General features: G+C 37.1%; 1 protein-coding gene across 4 annotated transcripts in view; it reads left to right on the top strand.

Moving 5' to 3' along the window:
* ALCAM (activated leukocyte cell adhesion molecule) overlaps positions 1-15,153 on the top strand; it is a 228,399-nt gene that overhangs the window by 186,987 nt on the left and 26,259 nt on the right. For 2 of the 4 annotated variants that reach the window (XM_086321104.1, XM_086321125.1), the window contains exons 9-11: positions 11,160-11,272; positions 13,844-13,979; positions 14,085-14,218. In XM_086321104.1, coding sequence (XP_086177230.1) covers positions 11,160-11,272; positions 13,844-13,979; positions 14,085-14,218 — 383 coding nt within the window. Of the gene's footprint in view, positions 1-11,159; positions 11,273-13,843; positions 13,980-14,084; positions 14,223-15,153 lie in introns of all 4 variants that reach the window. The other 2 variants (XM_086321132.1, XM_086321114.1) reach the window with 1 other exon arrangement.

Genomic DNA, 15,153 nt, shown 5'->3' with positions numbered 1-15,153 from the left:
GAATTGAACCGGGTCTCCTGCATTGCAGGTAGATTCTTTACCAGCTGAGCTACCAACATTGCAAGTAAATCAAGATTTTCCTCTAAATTACATGAAATGAACCCTGGAGAAGGAAATGGCAACCCACTCCAGTATTCTTGCCTGGAAAATCCATAGACAGAGGAGCCTGGAGGACTACAGTCTATGGGGTTGCAAAGAGTCAGACACAACTGAGCAATTAACACTTTCACTTTCACATGAAATGAAAACATAAAAATCCTACTTTAGCCTACTTATCCTAAATTGTTTCCAAAAAATCAAGATTTGTTTTCTTTTCATAGATGACTAAAGGGAGTGGATAGAGAAGTGCCCACCAGCACTTGCACATGATAGCAGAACAGACCTCTCATTAGGCTTTCAGTCCACAGAATCATAGTTGCTGAAGTACTAGTCCTCTGCTGATTCATTCACATATAGATTCTTCATCTGAGCTTTCAAACTCCATCATCATTCTTTAAAAAAACTTCTGTCTTCTCACTGGCAAGTTATCTGTCCAACTAATAAAGGCTTTAACTCTACCTGAATTGAATTCTCATCTAAATATAACTCAACAAAATTGTCTGAGGAAACTCCACTTTTCTATGTGATAATGTATATTTTTATATTAATGAGAAACTGAGAAACATGCTTCTTCACTTCATTCAACAATAGTTTTTGAAGGACTACAATGTGCCAGGCACTGTGGATACACAGTGACGACTCAGGTCATGGTCCCTACCCTCATGATGCTTATAGCCTAGTAGGTGAAACAAGTATTAAAAATAATGTTGCAAACAATCAACAAATTGTGATTATAACATGAAAAACCAATGGGAAGGACAAGGTGCAATGGCAAATCCCCACTGCCATAGGATAGAGTCCCAACTCCATATGGCAGTCTTCCAAGGTGATGCCACTGGTAAAGAACATGCCTACCAGTGCAGGAGACTTAAGAGACATGGGATTAGTCCCTGGGTAGGGAAGATTCCCTGGAGGAGGGCATGGCAACCCACTCCAGTATTCTGGCCTGGAGAATCCCATAGACACAGAAGGAGCCTGGCTGGCTACAGTACATAGGGTCGCACAGAGTTGAACACGACTGAAGCAACTTAGCACAGATGCATACAATAACTCTAATAATGTCTAATAGGCTTTGTCATCTCTGAATGTTTATTTAACTAATGAATGAATACATCTAAATCACCAAATTGAAATGGACTTCCCTGGTGGCTCAGACAGTAAAGAATCCATCTGCAATGCAGGAGACCCGAGTTCAATCCCTGGGTCAGGAAGAACCCCTGGAGAAGGGAATGGCTAGCCAGTCCATAATTCTTGCCTGGAGAATTCCAAAGACAGAGGAGCCTGGCAGGTTACAGTCCATGGGGTTGCAAAGACTAGTACTTTCACTTCACTTAGTATGGGAAGCATAGTCCCTCATAGGCTCGCCTTAATTACTTGTATAGGTTTATCTTCCATGTGTTTTAACCACTGATACCATTTTACTCACCATTGTGAAATCCACCACCCTCTCTTACCTCTTTGCCTTTACTTATGTGGCAGAAGTTTTACCAACATCTCCACTTATCAAAGCCCTTCTCAACCATCAGGGGCCACAGACAGATATCACCTCCCATACAAAACCTTTATTACTGCCTTGAAACCCAGTTTGGTTCTGTTCTCCACTCTCCTATAAGTCTTTGCTTGTACCTCTGTCTGTAGCCTTTACTCTAGTTTTTCAGCAAATATGTCTTGAGCTCCTAATCTATAACACCTTTACCACTAGGTACTGATTTCATGCTGCTATGTAGTGTCATCACATACAGTGCATATTACCTCTACCTCAAATTGTGAATTGTAAGCTCATTATTCATCTCAGTATCTCCTGTCAGTGCTTGGAACCTAGTAGCTGTACAATAAAGGTTCTATTGAACTGGATTTTCCTCATACAAATCATACTATGACAGTAGTTTTTTATAGAAATTACTTTCCATCTGAAAGATTATACTTCCTTAGATGTGTTTATGCTGTGTTTTTAAAAAATGGTATCTGCTGACAATGTACCTAACAATAAATCTTATTTAAAATTTCAACTGGAGAGAACAAGATGGTGAGGAGTAGGTGGATGTGGAACACATCTCTCTCCACGGATATATCAGGAATACACCTTCAGACACAGAAGTGCATGCAGAACACCAGCTGAGAGCAGACAGGAGTACCTGATCAGTGGAAAAGATTATATAAAACCACGCCAAGCTCAGTAGGATGAAGAAACTAGGGGAAAAAACAGGAGTGTTAGTAGCACTGGACTTGCACTTCTTGTGTAGGGGAACTGAAGCGATGGTCCTATCCCTACATCAAGGCAATTATCTAAGTCAGAGGAGAAGCATTTAAGGCTGAGAGTGAAACAGCTGATCTGTGGCAGTCTAAATGGAATGAGAATCAGATAGTCCTTGCTGCAGCCATACACATCCCAAACAGGAATGCTGGTCCCCTGGAAGGTGCAGCGGCTGGGAGCTGGGGTTTAGAAATTGTGGAGCAATCCCAGAGCAAGGGATACTGTTGACTGCAGAGAGACAGATCGAGGGGATGTGAGGGAGGAGATCGTGGTGGGAAATGCCAGTGGAGGAAAACCAGGCAGCCATGGAAGCAAGGCAATAATGCTGAGTCACACGTAGGGGGTGGAGCCATCACCATAGCCTCTCTCCCCACTTGCCAGCATCAGCAGCTGAACAATACAGACGCTGGCCCATCAAACACCTGACGCACTGAACTACAAAGTAGGACCCCACCCAGGTGCAGAACTAGAGTAGGACCCCACCCAGGGTGCCCCTGTAAGTACCTGACACACCAATCTACACAGTAGGACCCCAGCTAGGGGGCCCTTCTATGTGCCAAATAACACAGAAGGACCCCAGGCAAGGGAACCCACTAAACGCCTGAATGGGTGGAGCTATGGAGAAAGACTGGCCAAAGAGACCTTCTGATCGCCAGCTACAAGAGGCTCAAAAAAAGACCCTGATAGGGCCATAACTCCTGCAGCGGAGGCAGTCTGTGTCCCTACACACTTGGCACTGCCAGGGTCCCTGCAAGGCAAACAGCTGCGCCACCTTCACACTCAACTCTCAGTGGGGCAGAGCTGCCACAGGCCAAAAAAGTCTTTCATCTATGCGCGCAGGGTCACTTCGGTCCTGTCCGAGTCTTTGAGACCCTGTAGACTGTGATCTGCCAGGCTTCTCTGTCAGGGAGGGGGATTCTCCAGGCAAGAATACTGGAGCATATTGGCCAATACTGGTTGCCATACCCTTCTAGAGCACTATATTTCCTGCTGCCCTAACTGCCAACTTCCCTGGGTACCTGTTGCTGTCAGAACCCCTGCAACCCAAGCAGCTGCACCACCTCCACCTGGCCCTCACAGGGACAAATCCAAGTCCTCCAGGGCAGCCTCAAGAACAAACCTCAGTGGATGACCCACGTGTAGAGGTGGAAATAAAACCACAACTGAAACACACGGGCAGTGTGGCTAAGGAAGACCCAAAACCTTCCCACCAGCTGTGCAAGCTACAGATTAAATCCACACAATCAACTAGGCAGACTCTGTATCTATGGAATATATAAAAGGTCATTTAGAGCTTCCACAAAAGAAAACGCACTAGTTCTGATAGCTGTGGACATTGGAGGCAAGAACACACAGGACTAGGACCAGAATCTGAGTTGAATCTGAGTTGCTTTGCCCAAAGCAGGTCCAGAGATCAGCACAGTGTTGGAGGGCATCCTAGGGAGGTAAGGTAGACTGTGACTCCCAGCAAGGGTAAAGACCCTGACAGCAGTGACTCAAGAAAAACATTTATTATTCTTATGTTTTGACTTGTTCTGTAAAATCTTTTGGACTTTTTTCTTTTTGTTTCCTTTTTTGAACCCCCTCTGTTGTAGTTGTCTGTTTTATTGGCACTATGAAATCCAATTAAGCTTTTGAGATTTTTTTTCACAGTCACATTTTTTTATTGTTATAAACCTCTGCCTCTATGTTGGGCTTTTGCCGTTCTGTGGAGTTTTCCTATTTTTTTTCTTTTTAATTTTTTTAAAACTATTATTATTTTTTCTACATTTATTCCTTTGTTTGCTTTTCCTACTGTTCTTTTCCCCTTGTTAATCTTTAACATATATAAATCTTTTTTATCTACCTCTATTTAACTTTGCATATATATTTTTTTCTTTCTCTCCTTTCTGCTCAACATATTTGTTAGTTTTATTTTCATTGCTTTATTCCCCAATTGGCACTTTGCTTTAGTTTTGTTTTCCAGTTTGTGCTTTAGTTAGTTTTGTTCTGGTAGATATAATTTTTGATTTCCTTTATTTGCTGGGTCAATCGACTGTACTTTATTTTTGTTGGGCTGTTTTGATTTTGCTTATAGATGTATATGTATATATTCAGTCACACTTTTTATTGTTGTTATAAACCTCTGCCTCTACATTGGGCTTTTGAAGTTCAGTGGAGTTTTCCTTTCCTTTTTTTTTTTTTTCTTCTTCTGTTTTTGTTTTGTTTTCTTTTCTTTTCTCCTTTTAATAATTTTAATTTTTAATTTTTTTAAACCTATTATATTTTCTCTACATTTATTCCTTTGTTTGCCCTTCCTACTGTTCTTTTCCCCTTGCAGTTAATCTTTAATAAGTATAAATCTTCATCTACCTCTGTTTAACTTTGCATATCTATTCTTTCTTTTTTTTCTTTCTTTCCTCTCAACATATTTATTAGTTTTGTTTTCATAGCTTTATTCCTCATTTGGCACCTTGCTTTAGTTTTTCTTTTTTTTTTTTTTTGAGTTTGTGCTTTAGTTAGTTTTGTTCTTAACTGGTAAATATAATTTTTTATTTCCTTTGTTTGCTGGATAAATCAACTGTACTTTATTTTTGTTGGACAGTTTTGACTTTGCTCATGGGTATATATATGTGTGTGTGTGTGTGTGTATGTATTCCATTATCTTAATTATTATTTGCCTGATTTTGTAACTGCCATTTGTCTGGGGTTCATCTTTGGTTTCTCATTTTTGGATATTTGTTTTAATTTCACTTAATGCCATTAAAAAACCACTTGTGGAATCCTCTTTTCTGACCAGAGACCAAGCCCTGAGCCTTTGAAGTGGAAGCACTGACTCCAAAACCTTAGACTACCAGGGAACTAACCCTAAGGAGTATCAAATAGTGAAAACTCACACAAACAAACCCCTTGAATACAAGACCCAGCATCACCCAACCACCAGTAGCACCCTGTGCAGGACACCTCATCTAAGCAACAAACAAAAAAATAATATAAACCCAATCATCAGCAGAGAGGATTACCACCTCACTCAGCCTTGCCCATCAGAGGGAAAAAACAAACAAAAACTCAGTACAAATCTCACCCTATAAGAAGCTTATACAAACCACTGAATCAACCTTAGGATGGCAGAAACCAAAAGGAAGAAAAAATTAAACCTTCTTGAAGGAAAGAATTCAACTTTCCATGAAGCCTTGGAAAAGGAGACCTCAAACACAATAAGTTAATAATAATGAAAAGGCAGAGAAATACTATACAAATGAAGGAACAAACTAGAAACGAGAAGTACAAATAAAAGAAGAGGAAATAGGCTAACTACTTGAAAAAGAATTCAGAATAATGATAGTAAAGATCAAAAATATTGAAAACAAAATGGAGAAAATGCAAGAATCAATTAACAAAGACCTAGAAGAATTAAAGAATAAACATACAAAGACAAACAATACAATTACTGAAATCAAAACTACTTTAGAAGGAATAAGTAGCAGAATATCTGAAGCAGAAGAATGAATCAGTAAGCTGGAATATAAAATGGTAGAAATAACTTCTGAAGAGCAAAATAAAGTAAAAAGAATGAAAAGAACTGAGGATAGTGTCAGAGACCTCTGGGACAATATCAAATGCACCAACACTCGAATTATAGGGGTCCCAGAAGAGGAAGAGAAAAAGAAAGGGTATGAGAAAATTTTTGAAGAAATTATAGTTGAAAATTTCCCCAACATGGAAAAGGAAATAGTCATTCAAGTCCAAGAGACACAAAGAGTCCCATACAGGATAAACCCAAGGAGAAACATGCCAAGACACATACTAATCAAACTAACAAAGACTAAATACAAAAGAAAGAATATTAAAAGCAGCACAGAAGCAACAAGTAACATACAAGGGAAACCCCATATTCTTAAGAGCTGATTTTTCAGCAGAAACTCTGCAGGCCAGAAAGGAATGACAGGATATATTTAAAGTACTGAAAGGGAAAAATCTTACAACCAAGATTACTGTACCCAGCAAAATTCTCATTTAAAACTGATGGAGAAAGAAAAAGCTTTTCAGAGAAGCAAAAGTTAAGAGAATTCAGTATGACCACACCAGCTTAACAACAAATGTTAAAGGGACTTATATAGTCAAGAAATACAGCAGAAGAAAAAAGATCTACAAAATCAACCCCAAACAATTAAAAAAATGGCAACAGGAATATATATCAGTAATTACTTTAAATGTAAATGGATTAAATGCTCCAACCAAAAGACACAGAATGGCTTAATGGATACAAAACATGACTCATATATATGCTGTCTACAAGAAACCCACTTTAGGCCTAAAGACACATACAGATTGAAAATCAGAGGATGGAAAAATATATTCCATGAAAATGGGAAGCAAAAGAAAGCTGGAGTAGCAATCCTTATATCAACAAAATAGACCTTAAAATAAAGAAGATTACAAGCAATAAGGAAGGACACTACATAGTGATCAAGGTATCAATCCAAGAGGAAGACATAACAATTGAAAATATTCACCCAACATAGGAGCACCTCAATACATAAGACAAAGACTAACAGACATAAAAGGAGAAATTAACAATAACTCAATAATAGTAGGAGACTTTAATACCCCACTCACACCAATGGACAATTCATCAAAACAGAAAATTAATAAGAAAACAAAAGTCTTAAATGATACATTAGATGAAATGGATGTCATTGATATCTTCAGGACATTCCATCCAAATGCAGAAGAATACACCTTCTCAAGTGCACATGGAACATTCCCCAGGACAGACCACATCTTGGGTCACAAATCAAGCCTCAGTAAATTTAAGAAAATTGAAAGTGCATCAAGCATCTTCTCTGACCACAATACTATGAGACTAGATATCAATTACAAGAAAAAAAGTGTAAGAAACACAAACACATGGAGATCAAACAACACATTCCTAAATAACCAACAGATTACTGTAGAAATCAGAAGGGAAATCAAAAAATTTCTAGAAACAAATGACAATAAACACATGATAACTCAAAAACTATGGGATGCAGCAAAAGCAGTTCTAAGAGGGAAGTTTATAGCAATACAATCCTACCTCAAGAAACAAGAAAAACATTGAATAGACAACCTAACTTTACACCTAAAACAACTGGAAAAAGAAGAACAGAAAAATCCCAAAATTAGTAGAAGGAAAGAAATCATAAAGATCCAAGCAGAAATAATGGAAAAAGAAATGAAAGAAACCGTAGTAAAGATTAATAAAACTAAAAGCTGGTTTTTTGAGATGATAAACAAAGTTGACAAACCATTAACCAGACTCATCAAGAAAAAAAGAGAAGAAGCAAACAACACAATTAAAAATGAAAAAGGATAGGTTACAACAGACAATGCAGAAATACAAAGGATTATAAAAGACTGTTATGAACATCTATATGGCAATAAAATAGACAACCTGGAAGAAATGGACAGATTGTTAGAATATTTTGATCTTCCAAGACTGAACCAGGAAGAAATAGAAATTATGAACAACCCAATTACAAGCACTGAAATTGAAGCTGTGATCAAAAATCTCCCAAAAAACAAAAACCCAGAACCAGATGGCTTCACAGGAGAACTCTATCAAATAGAGAAGAGCTAATGCCTATCCTTCTAATACTCTTTCCAAAAATTGCAAAGGAAGAAACACTTCCAAACTTGTTCTATGAGGCCACCATCACCCTAAAACCAAAACCAGACAAAGACAACACACACACACACACAAAAACTACAGGCCAATATCACTGATGAACAAGATGAAAAAATCCTCAAAAAATTTTAACAAACAGAATTCAGCAAAACATCAAAAAGTTCATACTCCATGATCAAGCTGGGTTTATTCCAGGGATGCAAAGGTTCTTCAATATACACAAATCAATCAATGTGATACACCATATTAACAAATTGAAAGATAAAAACCATACGACCATCTCAATAGATACAGAAAAAGCCTTTGACAAATTCAGCACCAATTTATTAAAACTCTTCAAAAAATGGGCATAGAAGGAACCTACCTCAACATAGTAAAGGCCGTATATGATAAGCCTACAGCAAACATTATTCTCAATAGTGAAAAGCTGAAAGCACTCCCCCTAAGATCAGAAACAAGACAAAGGTGTCCACTTTTGTCACTATTGTTCTACTTAGTTCTGAAGTCCTAGCTACAGCTATCAGAGAAGAAAAAGAAATGAATCCAGATCAGAAAATAAATAAAGCTCTCACTGTTTGCAGATGACAAGATACTGTACATAGAAAACCCTAATGAAAGTAGCTGAAAATTACTAGAGCTAATCAGTGAATTTAGCAAAGGATACAAAATCAATGCACAGAAATCATTTGCATTTCTATATACTAACTGAAAAATCAGAAAAAGAAATTAAGAAATCAATCCCATTCACCATTGCAACAAAAATAACTAAATATCTAGGAATAAACTTACCAAAGGAGATGAAGTGTACACAGAAAATTATAAGACACTAATGAAAAAAATCAAAGGTGACATAAACAGATGGAGAGATGTTCCTTGTTCCTGGGTAGGAAGAATCAATATTGTGAAAATGACTATATTACCAAATGCAATCTACAGATTCATTGTGATCCCTATGAAATTACCAATGGCATTTTTCACAGAACTAGAACAAAATAGTTCATGATTCATATGGAAACACAAAAGACCCCAAATAACCAAAGCAGTCTTAAGAAAGAAGAATGGAGCTGGAGGAATCAACCTTCCTGACTTCAGATATACTACAAAGCTACAGTCATCAAGACATCATGCTACTGGTACTAAAACAGAAATATAAACCAATGGAACAAGATAGAAAGCAAATAAACCCATGCACCTATGGGTACCTTATTTTTGACAAAGTAGGCAAGAATATACAATGACACAAAGACAGCCTCTTCAATAAATGCTGGGAAAACTGGACAGCTACATATAAAAGAATGAAATTAGAACAGTTCCTAACACCATACACAAAGATAAACTCCAAATGGATTAAAGACCTAAATGTAAGACCAGAAACTATAAAAATCTTAGAGGAAAACAAAGGCAGAACAATTGATGACATAAATCGAAGCAAGTTCCTCTGTGACCCATCTCCTAGAGTAACAGAAATAAAAACAAAAGTAAACAAGTGGGACCTGATTAAACTTAAAAGCTTTTGCACAGCAAAGGAAACTATAAGCAAGGTGAAAAGACAACCCTCAGAATGGGAGTAAATAATAGCAAATGAAACAACTGACAAAGGATTAATTTCCAAAGTATACTAGCACCTCACACAACTCAATACCAGAAAAACAAACAACCCGATCAAAAAATGGGGAAAAGACCTAAACAGACATTTCTCCAAAGAAGACATACAGATGGCTAATAAGCACATGAAAAGATTCTCAACATTGTTCATTATTATAGAAATGCGAATCAAAACTACAATAAGATATCACCTCACACCAGTCAGAATGGCCATCATCAAAATGTCTACAAACAGTAAATGCTGGAAAGTGTGTGGAGAAAAGGGAATCCTCTTCCACTGTTGGTGGGAAAGTAAATTGATACAGCTACTATGCAAGACAGTTTGGAGATTCCTTAAAAAACTAGGAATAAAACCACCATATGACCCAGAAATCCCACTCCTAAGCATATACCCTGAGGAACCAAAATGAAAAAGACAACATGTATCCCTTTGTTCACTGCAGCACTATTTACAATACCTAAAACATGGAAGCTACCTAGATGTCCATAGACAGATGAATGGATAAGAAGTTATGGTGCATATACACAATGGAATATTACTCAGCCATAGAAAGGAGTACATTTGAGCCAGTAGTAATGAGGTGGATGAACCTAGAGCCTATTATACAGAGTGAAGTAAGTCAGAAAAGGAAAGATAAATATCGTATTCTAATGTATATATACGGAATCTGGGAAAATGGTACTGAAGAATTTATTTTCAGGGCAACAAGGAGAAACAGACATAGAGAATAGACTTATGGACATGGGGACAGGGGAGGAGAGGGTGAAATGTATGGAAAGAGTAACATGGAAACTTACATTACCATATGTAAAATAGATAGACAATGGGGATTTGCTGTATGGCTCGGGAAACTCAAACAGCGGCTCTGTATCAACCTAGCGGGTAGGATGGGGTGGGAGATGGGAGGGAGGTTCTAAAGGGAGGGGATATATGTATACCTATGGCTGATTCATGTTGAAGTTTGACAGAGAACAACAAAATTCTATAAAGCAATTATCCTTCAACAAAAAAAATTAAATTTAAAATTTCAACTGCATGAGAAATGGGATAGCATTTTTTTTTAAAATATCTAGCTACTGTAGTCAGTTCTCTCTGAAGAAACGTGTAAACACCTTATGATAATTTAGTTTATCACCTGCTGTCTAAATATACTTGATTTCCCATGGTATGTCTTATCAATTCTTCTCATAATATTTACTTAGTCATCATCTTTATTTTCTTCCAGAAATGATTTAAGAATTTTTTTCTGAAGGTGATAGACCCCAGATGAATACTTACATGCATTCAAAATATCAATCATGTTAACTGCATATAAACGCATAATCAATTAAATTGACCATTCGCACTTGTCCAAACTGGTCTCAAAGCTGGCTTGAAAAACTAGAGTGATTATGCTACACTTGAGTTATTTCAGTCACATAAATCACTTCTGAATTTCAAGTAGAGTTAGCAGGAGTTTTTCTTTCTTTCATCTATTTTTTTTCTCCAAAAATATTTTGACTGTCTTACTTTCTGGAGTTGTATTTCAAGCATATTTTTCTGCTTCACAGATTTGGATTTGTCCTTAAACCCAAGCGGGGAGGTGACTAAGCAGATTGGCGATGCTCTGCCTGTGTCATGCACAATATCTGCCAGTAGGAATGCAACTGTGGTGTGGATGAAAGTAAGTATTCTTGGTAATGTTCCACTTTTGGACTGACTCCTTTTAGGCTTCTCTTGTATATTCATGTGTAATATGTTTATACACAAAAACTCATACTCTCTTTTTTTATATATAATAATAAAGATTACTACAATAAAATTTAGAGGTACTCAACATCACTATGGCATCCATAATTGTTGCTCTGAAACTTAGTTTGGGGCATTAATTTAATTATGTGTATTTACTAAATAATTATACACATGCATATGGACACACACGCATATACAGTTATATATTTTAGCAATTTCCAGTGTGTTTTAACCCATAATGTTGTTAACAGTGTGTTTATAACAACCCTGTGAAATATGCAAGAAAATGGTTAGTTCCCTACATTATTTCAAAGAACTTGAAGTGAGAGAAATCGGAGAGCTCATAGGTGACAGAGTAGAGGCTCAGGCTCAGGCCTTACCCAGCATAAACACCACTATAGTTACATAACCTTCTGCCTTTCTGGAGACTGACCTTAAGTGTTTGAATGTGGGTTCCATGAATTAGTAGCTCCTTGATGGTAGTGATCTTTTTTCACCCCTGGGCCGTAGTAGAACACCTGGAACATACTAAGAGCTTAGTCTGTATTTCCTGAGTGTTTCAGTTCAGTTTAGTTCTGTCGCTCAGTTGTGTCCGACTCTTTGCGACCCCATGGACTGCAGTATGCCAGGCTTCCCTGTCCATCGCCGACTCCTGGAGCCTGCTCAAACTCATGACCATTGAGTCGGTGATGCCATCCAACCATCTCATCCTCTGTTGTCCCCTTCTTCTCCCCTCTTCAATCTTTCCCAGCATCAGGGTCTTTTCAAATGAGTCAGTTCTTCATATCAGATGGCCAAAGCATTGGAGCTTCAGCTTCAGAATCAGTCCTTCCAATGAATATTCAGGCCTGATTTCCTTTACAGTTCACTGGTTGGATCTCCATGTAGTCCAAGGGACCCTCAAGAGCCTTCTCCAACACTACAGTTCAAAAGCGTCAATTCTTTGGTGCTCAGCTTTCTTTATGGTCCAACTCTCACATCCATACATGACTACTAGCTTTGACTAGATGAACCTTTGTCAGCAAAATAATGTCTCTGCTTTTTAATATGCTGTCCTGAGCGCTAATGTTCTTGTTATCATCTGAAATGTAGGTCATTATCTGGGGACCCAAGCATTGCTGTTATCTTTTTAGAGTGAGATTAGTAGGATTGGAAATTGGTGATTTGAGATAAGGTTATTAACTAAGGTTATCAACATAGATAAGGTTATCACCAGGACTTCCCTGGTGGCTCAGATGGTAAAGTGTCTGCCTACAATCTGGGAGACCTGGGTTCAATCCCTGTGTCAAGGCAATGGCAACCCACTCCAGTTCTCTTGCCTGGAAAATCCCATGGATGGAGGAGCCTGGTAGGCTATAGTAACATAGTAACATATAGTAACATAGTTGTTACTATGTTCCCTCCACTCAAATCCTTAACTAGTATACACCCTGTCTGTTTATTCCTGTAATGTGACATGTAGCAGAAGCACTTAAGCAGTATTGAGTTGACAAAAACACATCAAACCACTTAAAATAGGGGTTGACAAGAATTATCTTTGTAAAAAGTTGTGGGAAGTATATTGCTCCAGTTTCTTTTAGATGAAAATGTAAATTATTTTCTATTGGTTTTTGATCTCTTTTCATGCCAGATCCTCTGTTACTTGTTATCTTAACTCTTAAAACTCAGTTTATTATTTCATTTTCTCTTAAACACAGCCTCATCACAACATTTCATTTGCTCAGATAGTTAAAATGTCACTCCATAGACTGAATACTTAACATGATGTGTTTGTGGTAGTTAATGGTCAAAGGGCTTGATAGGTTTTTGGTATATGAACACTCATGGTGTGTTTTACTCAGAACTAGAGAAGCTAAGTTTACTTGGTTAAACCAGTTTCCACAGAAGCTGCAGTTACTGTTGTTGATTAAATAACTCATATCAGTAGTGCTGATCAATGTTGCCTGCCTGTTGGTAAGTTGATGGAAATGGAAAAAAAATTATAGTGTACAAAGACCATATAATCTTAAGATTGTGTTTGGTTGCCTTAGGAGCATTTCAATTCCTGGTAAATAGTATTATTTTCTATATATAAAATTATTTTCAAAGTTAAATGTTGCATTTTATTTGTTCATAGAAATTTTAGTATAGTAAGCCATTTAAAAGTTTTCTTTAAAAAACATTTTTGTCTTAATTGTTCTGTAATAGATTCCATGTCTTGATAACTGTCTTTAATATGGTAAGATTACTACCCTATTTACAAGTAAGGAAGCTGAATCTCAGAAGTTTATGAACTTGTTCCAAATATAAATTCAGTAAATGGAAGAGTCTGAAATAAAACTCTGATTTGTCTAACTCTAAAAGTTCAGAGGAAAAAGGAAGTCTATTTGTGAAAGCATTTGAAGTTAAGAAAAGAAATTTTCATTAGACCCAGAAGAATAATTTCAGTCTTTATTATTATATAATAAATACATGGAGAGCTATAATTGTGCCATGTGACATAATTAACTTTTTATTTAATCAGGATAACGTCAAGCTTCGATCTAGCCCATCATTTTCTAGTCTTCATTATCAGGATGCTGGAAACTATGTCTGTGAAACAGCTCTGCAAGAGGTTGAAGGATTAAAGAAAAGAGAGTCGTTGACTCTAATTGTAGAAGGTAATAAAATACGTGAGCACCAATTCAAAATTTTCTTTGAGAATTTAATATCTGTTTCTTTTATGATCTCAGTTCAACATCTTATTTTAATTGTAATATTTTTAGGAAAACCTCAAATCAAAATGACAAAGAAAACTGATCCCAGTGGACTGTCTAAAACAATAATCTGCCATGTGGAAGGTTTTCCGAAGCCAGCTATACAGTGGACAATTACTGGCAGTGGAAGTGTCATAAACCAAGCAAGTATTTGTCTTCTTGTTGAGTGCTGTACTTGGTGCAGTGTAGGGTTTTATTTAGGTATCTAAACTGTAAGCTAACATTATCAACACGAAATTCACGCTATGTCCTCAGAGGAAGCTTTTGCTAACTTCTCCCAAAGGAAGACCGTAGCTCAAAGAGAAATTTAAAATCCTAGGGTCATGGAGCATGGAAGACTTATTTTGTTGTGGTCAGTATCTGGACAAATTAAGAGAGTACTATTGACATACGTATATGACCATGTATAAAATGGATATCTCATGGGAAGCTGCTATATAGCATAGGGTGCTCTGTGATGACCTAGAGGGGTGTCATAGGGTGGGGGGTGGGAGGAAGTCTCAAGTGGGGGGATATATGTATGCTTAAGGCTGATTCACATTGTTGTACCACAGCAACCAACACAGCATTGTAAAGCAATTATCCTCCAATTAAAAATAAATTTTAAAAATATATAAATTAGGTATTACCCCATGGTCACTAATTCCTGAAATTTGGGTGATTAAAACATTAAGGTATATATTACCTACATCCTGAACTTCCACATCTCAGTATAAGTGGCCTCACTTATACTTTGCTTACTTTTATGCACATTATGGGTCATTTCTTCTTGAGACTTGGCCCTGGGGAATGGTGAAGAACATAGTCACTGTGAACATATGGTCTGATCTGTGTGTACTGGGGCCAAAGTATGGCTAGCTAAATATATAGTATCTAGGATGATTTCTGCTGAACAAACTTGTATGTAAACCAAGCAGTAATATTTGTACCTTTGTCACACCATTTTAGTTTGCAGTAGTAAAAGGCTAAGAATGTATGAACACTACCAATAATTTTCTCTTTGAAAAAAAAATATGAGAATCTGGCTTATCACAAACTGTTTAGATATGTAATCGCATTAAATTGCCAGTCAACTTGG

Source organism: Bos grunniens, chromosome 1 (assembly GCF_055505025.1).
Source record: "Bos grunniens cultivar Pamir isolate PY7600 chromosome 1, Bosgru_T2T1.0, whole genome shotgun sequence".
NCBI classification, from domain to species: domain Eukaryota; kingdom Metazoa; phylum Chordata; class Mammalia; order Artiodactyla; family Bovidae; genus Bos; species Bos grunniens.
This window is presented reverse-complemented; position numbering and strand designations above follow the sequence as displayed.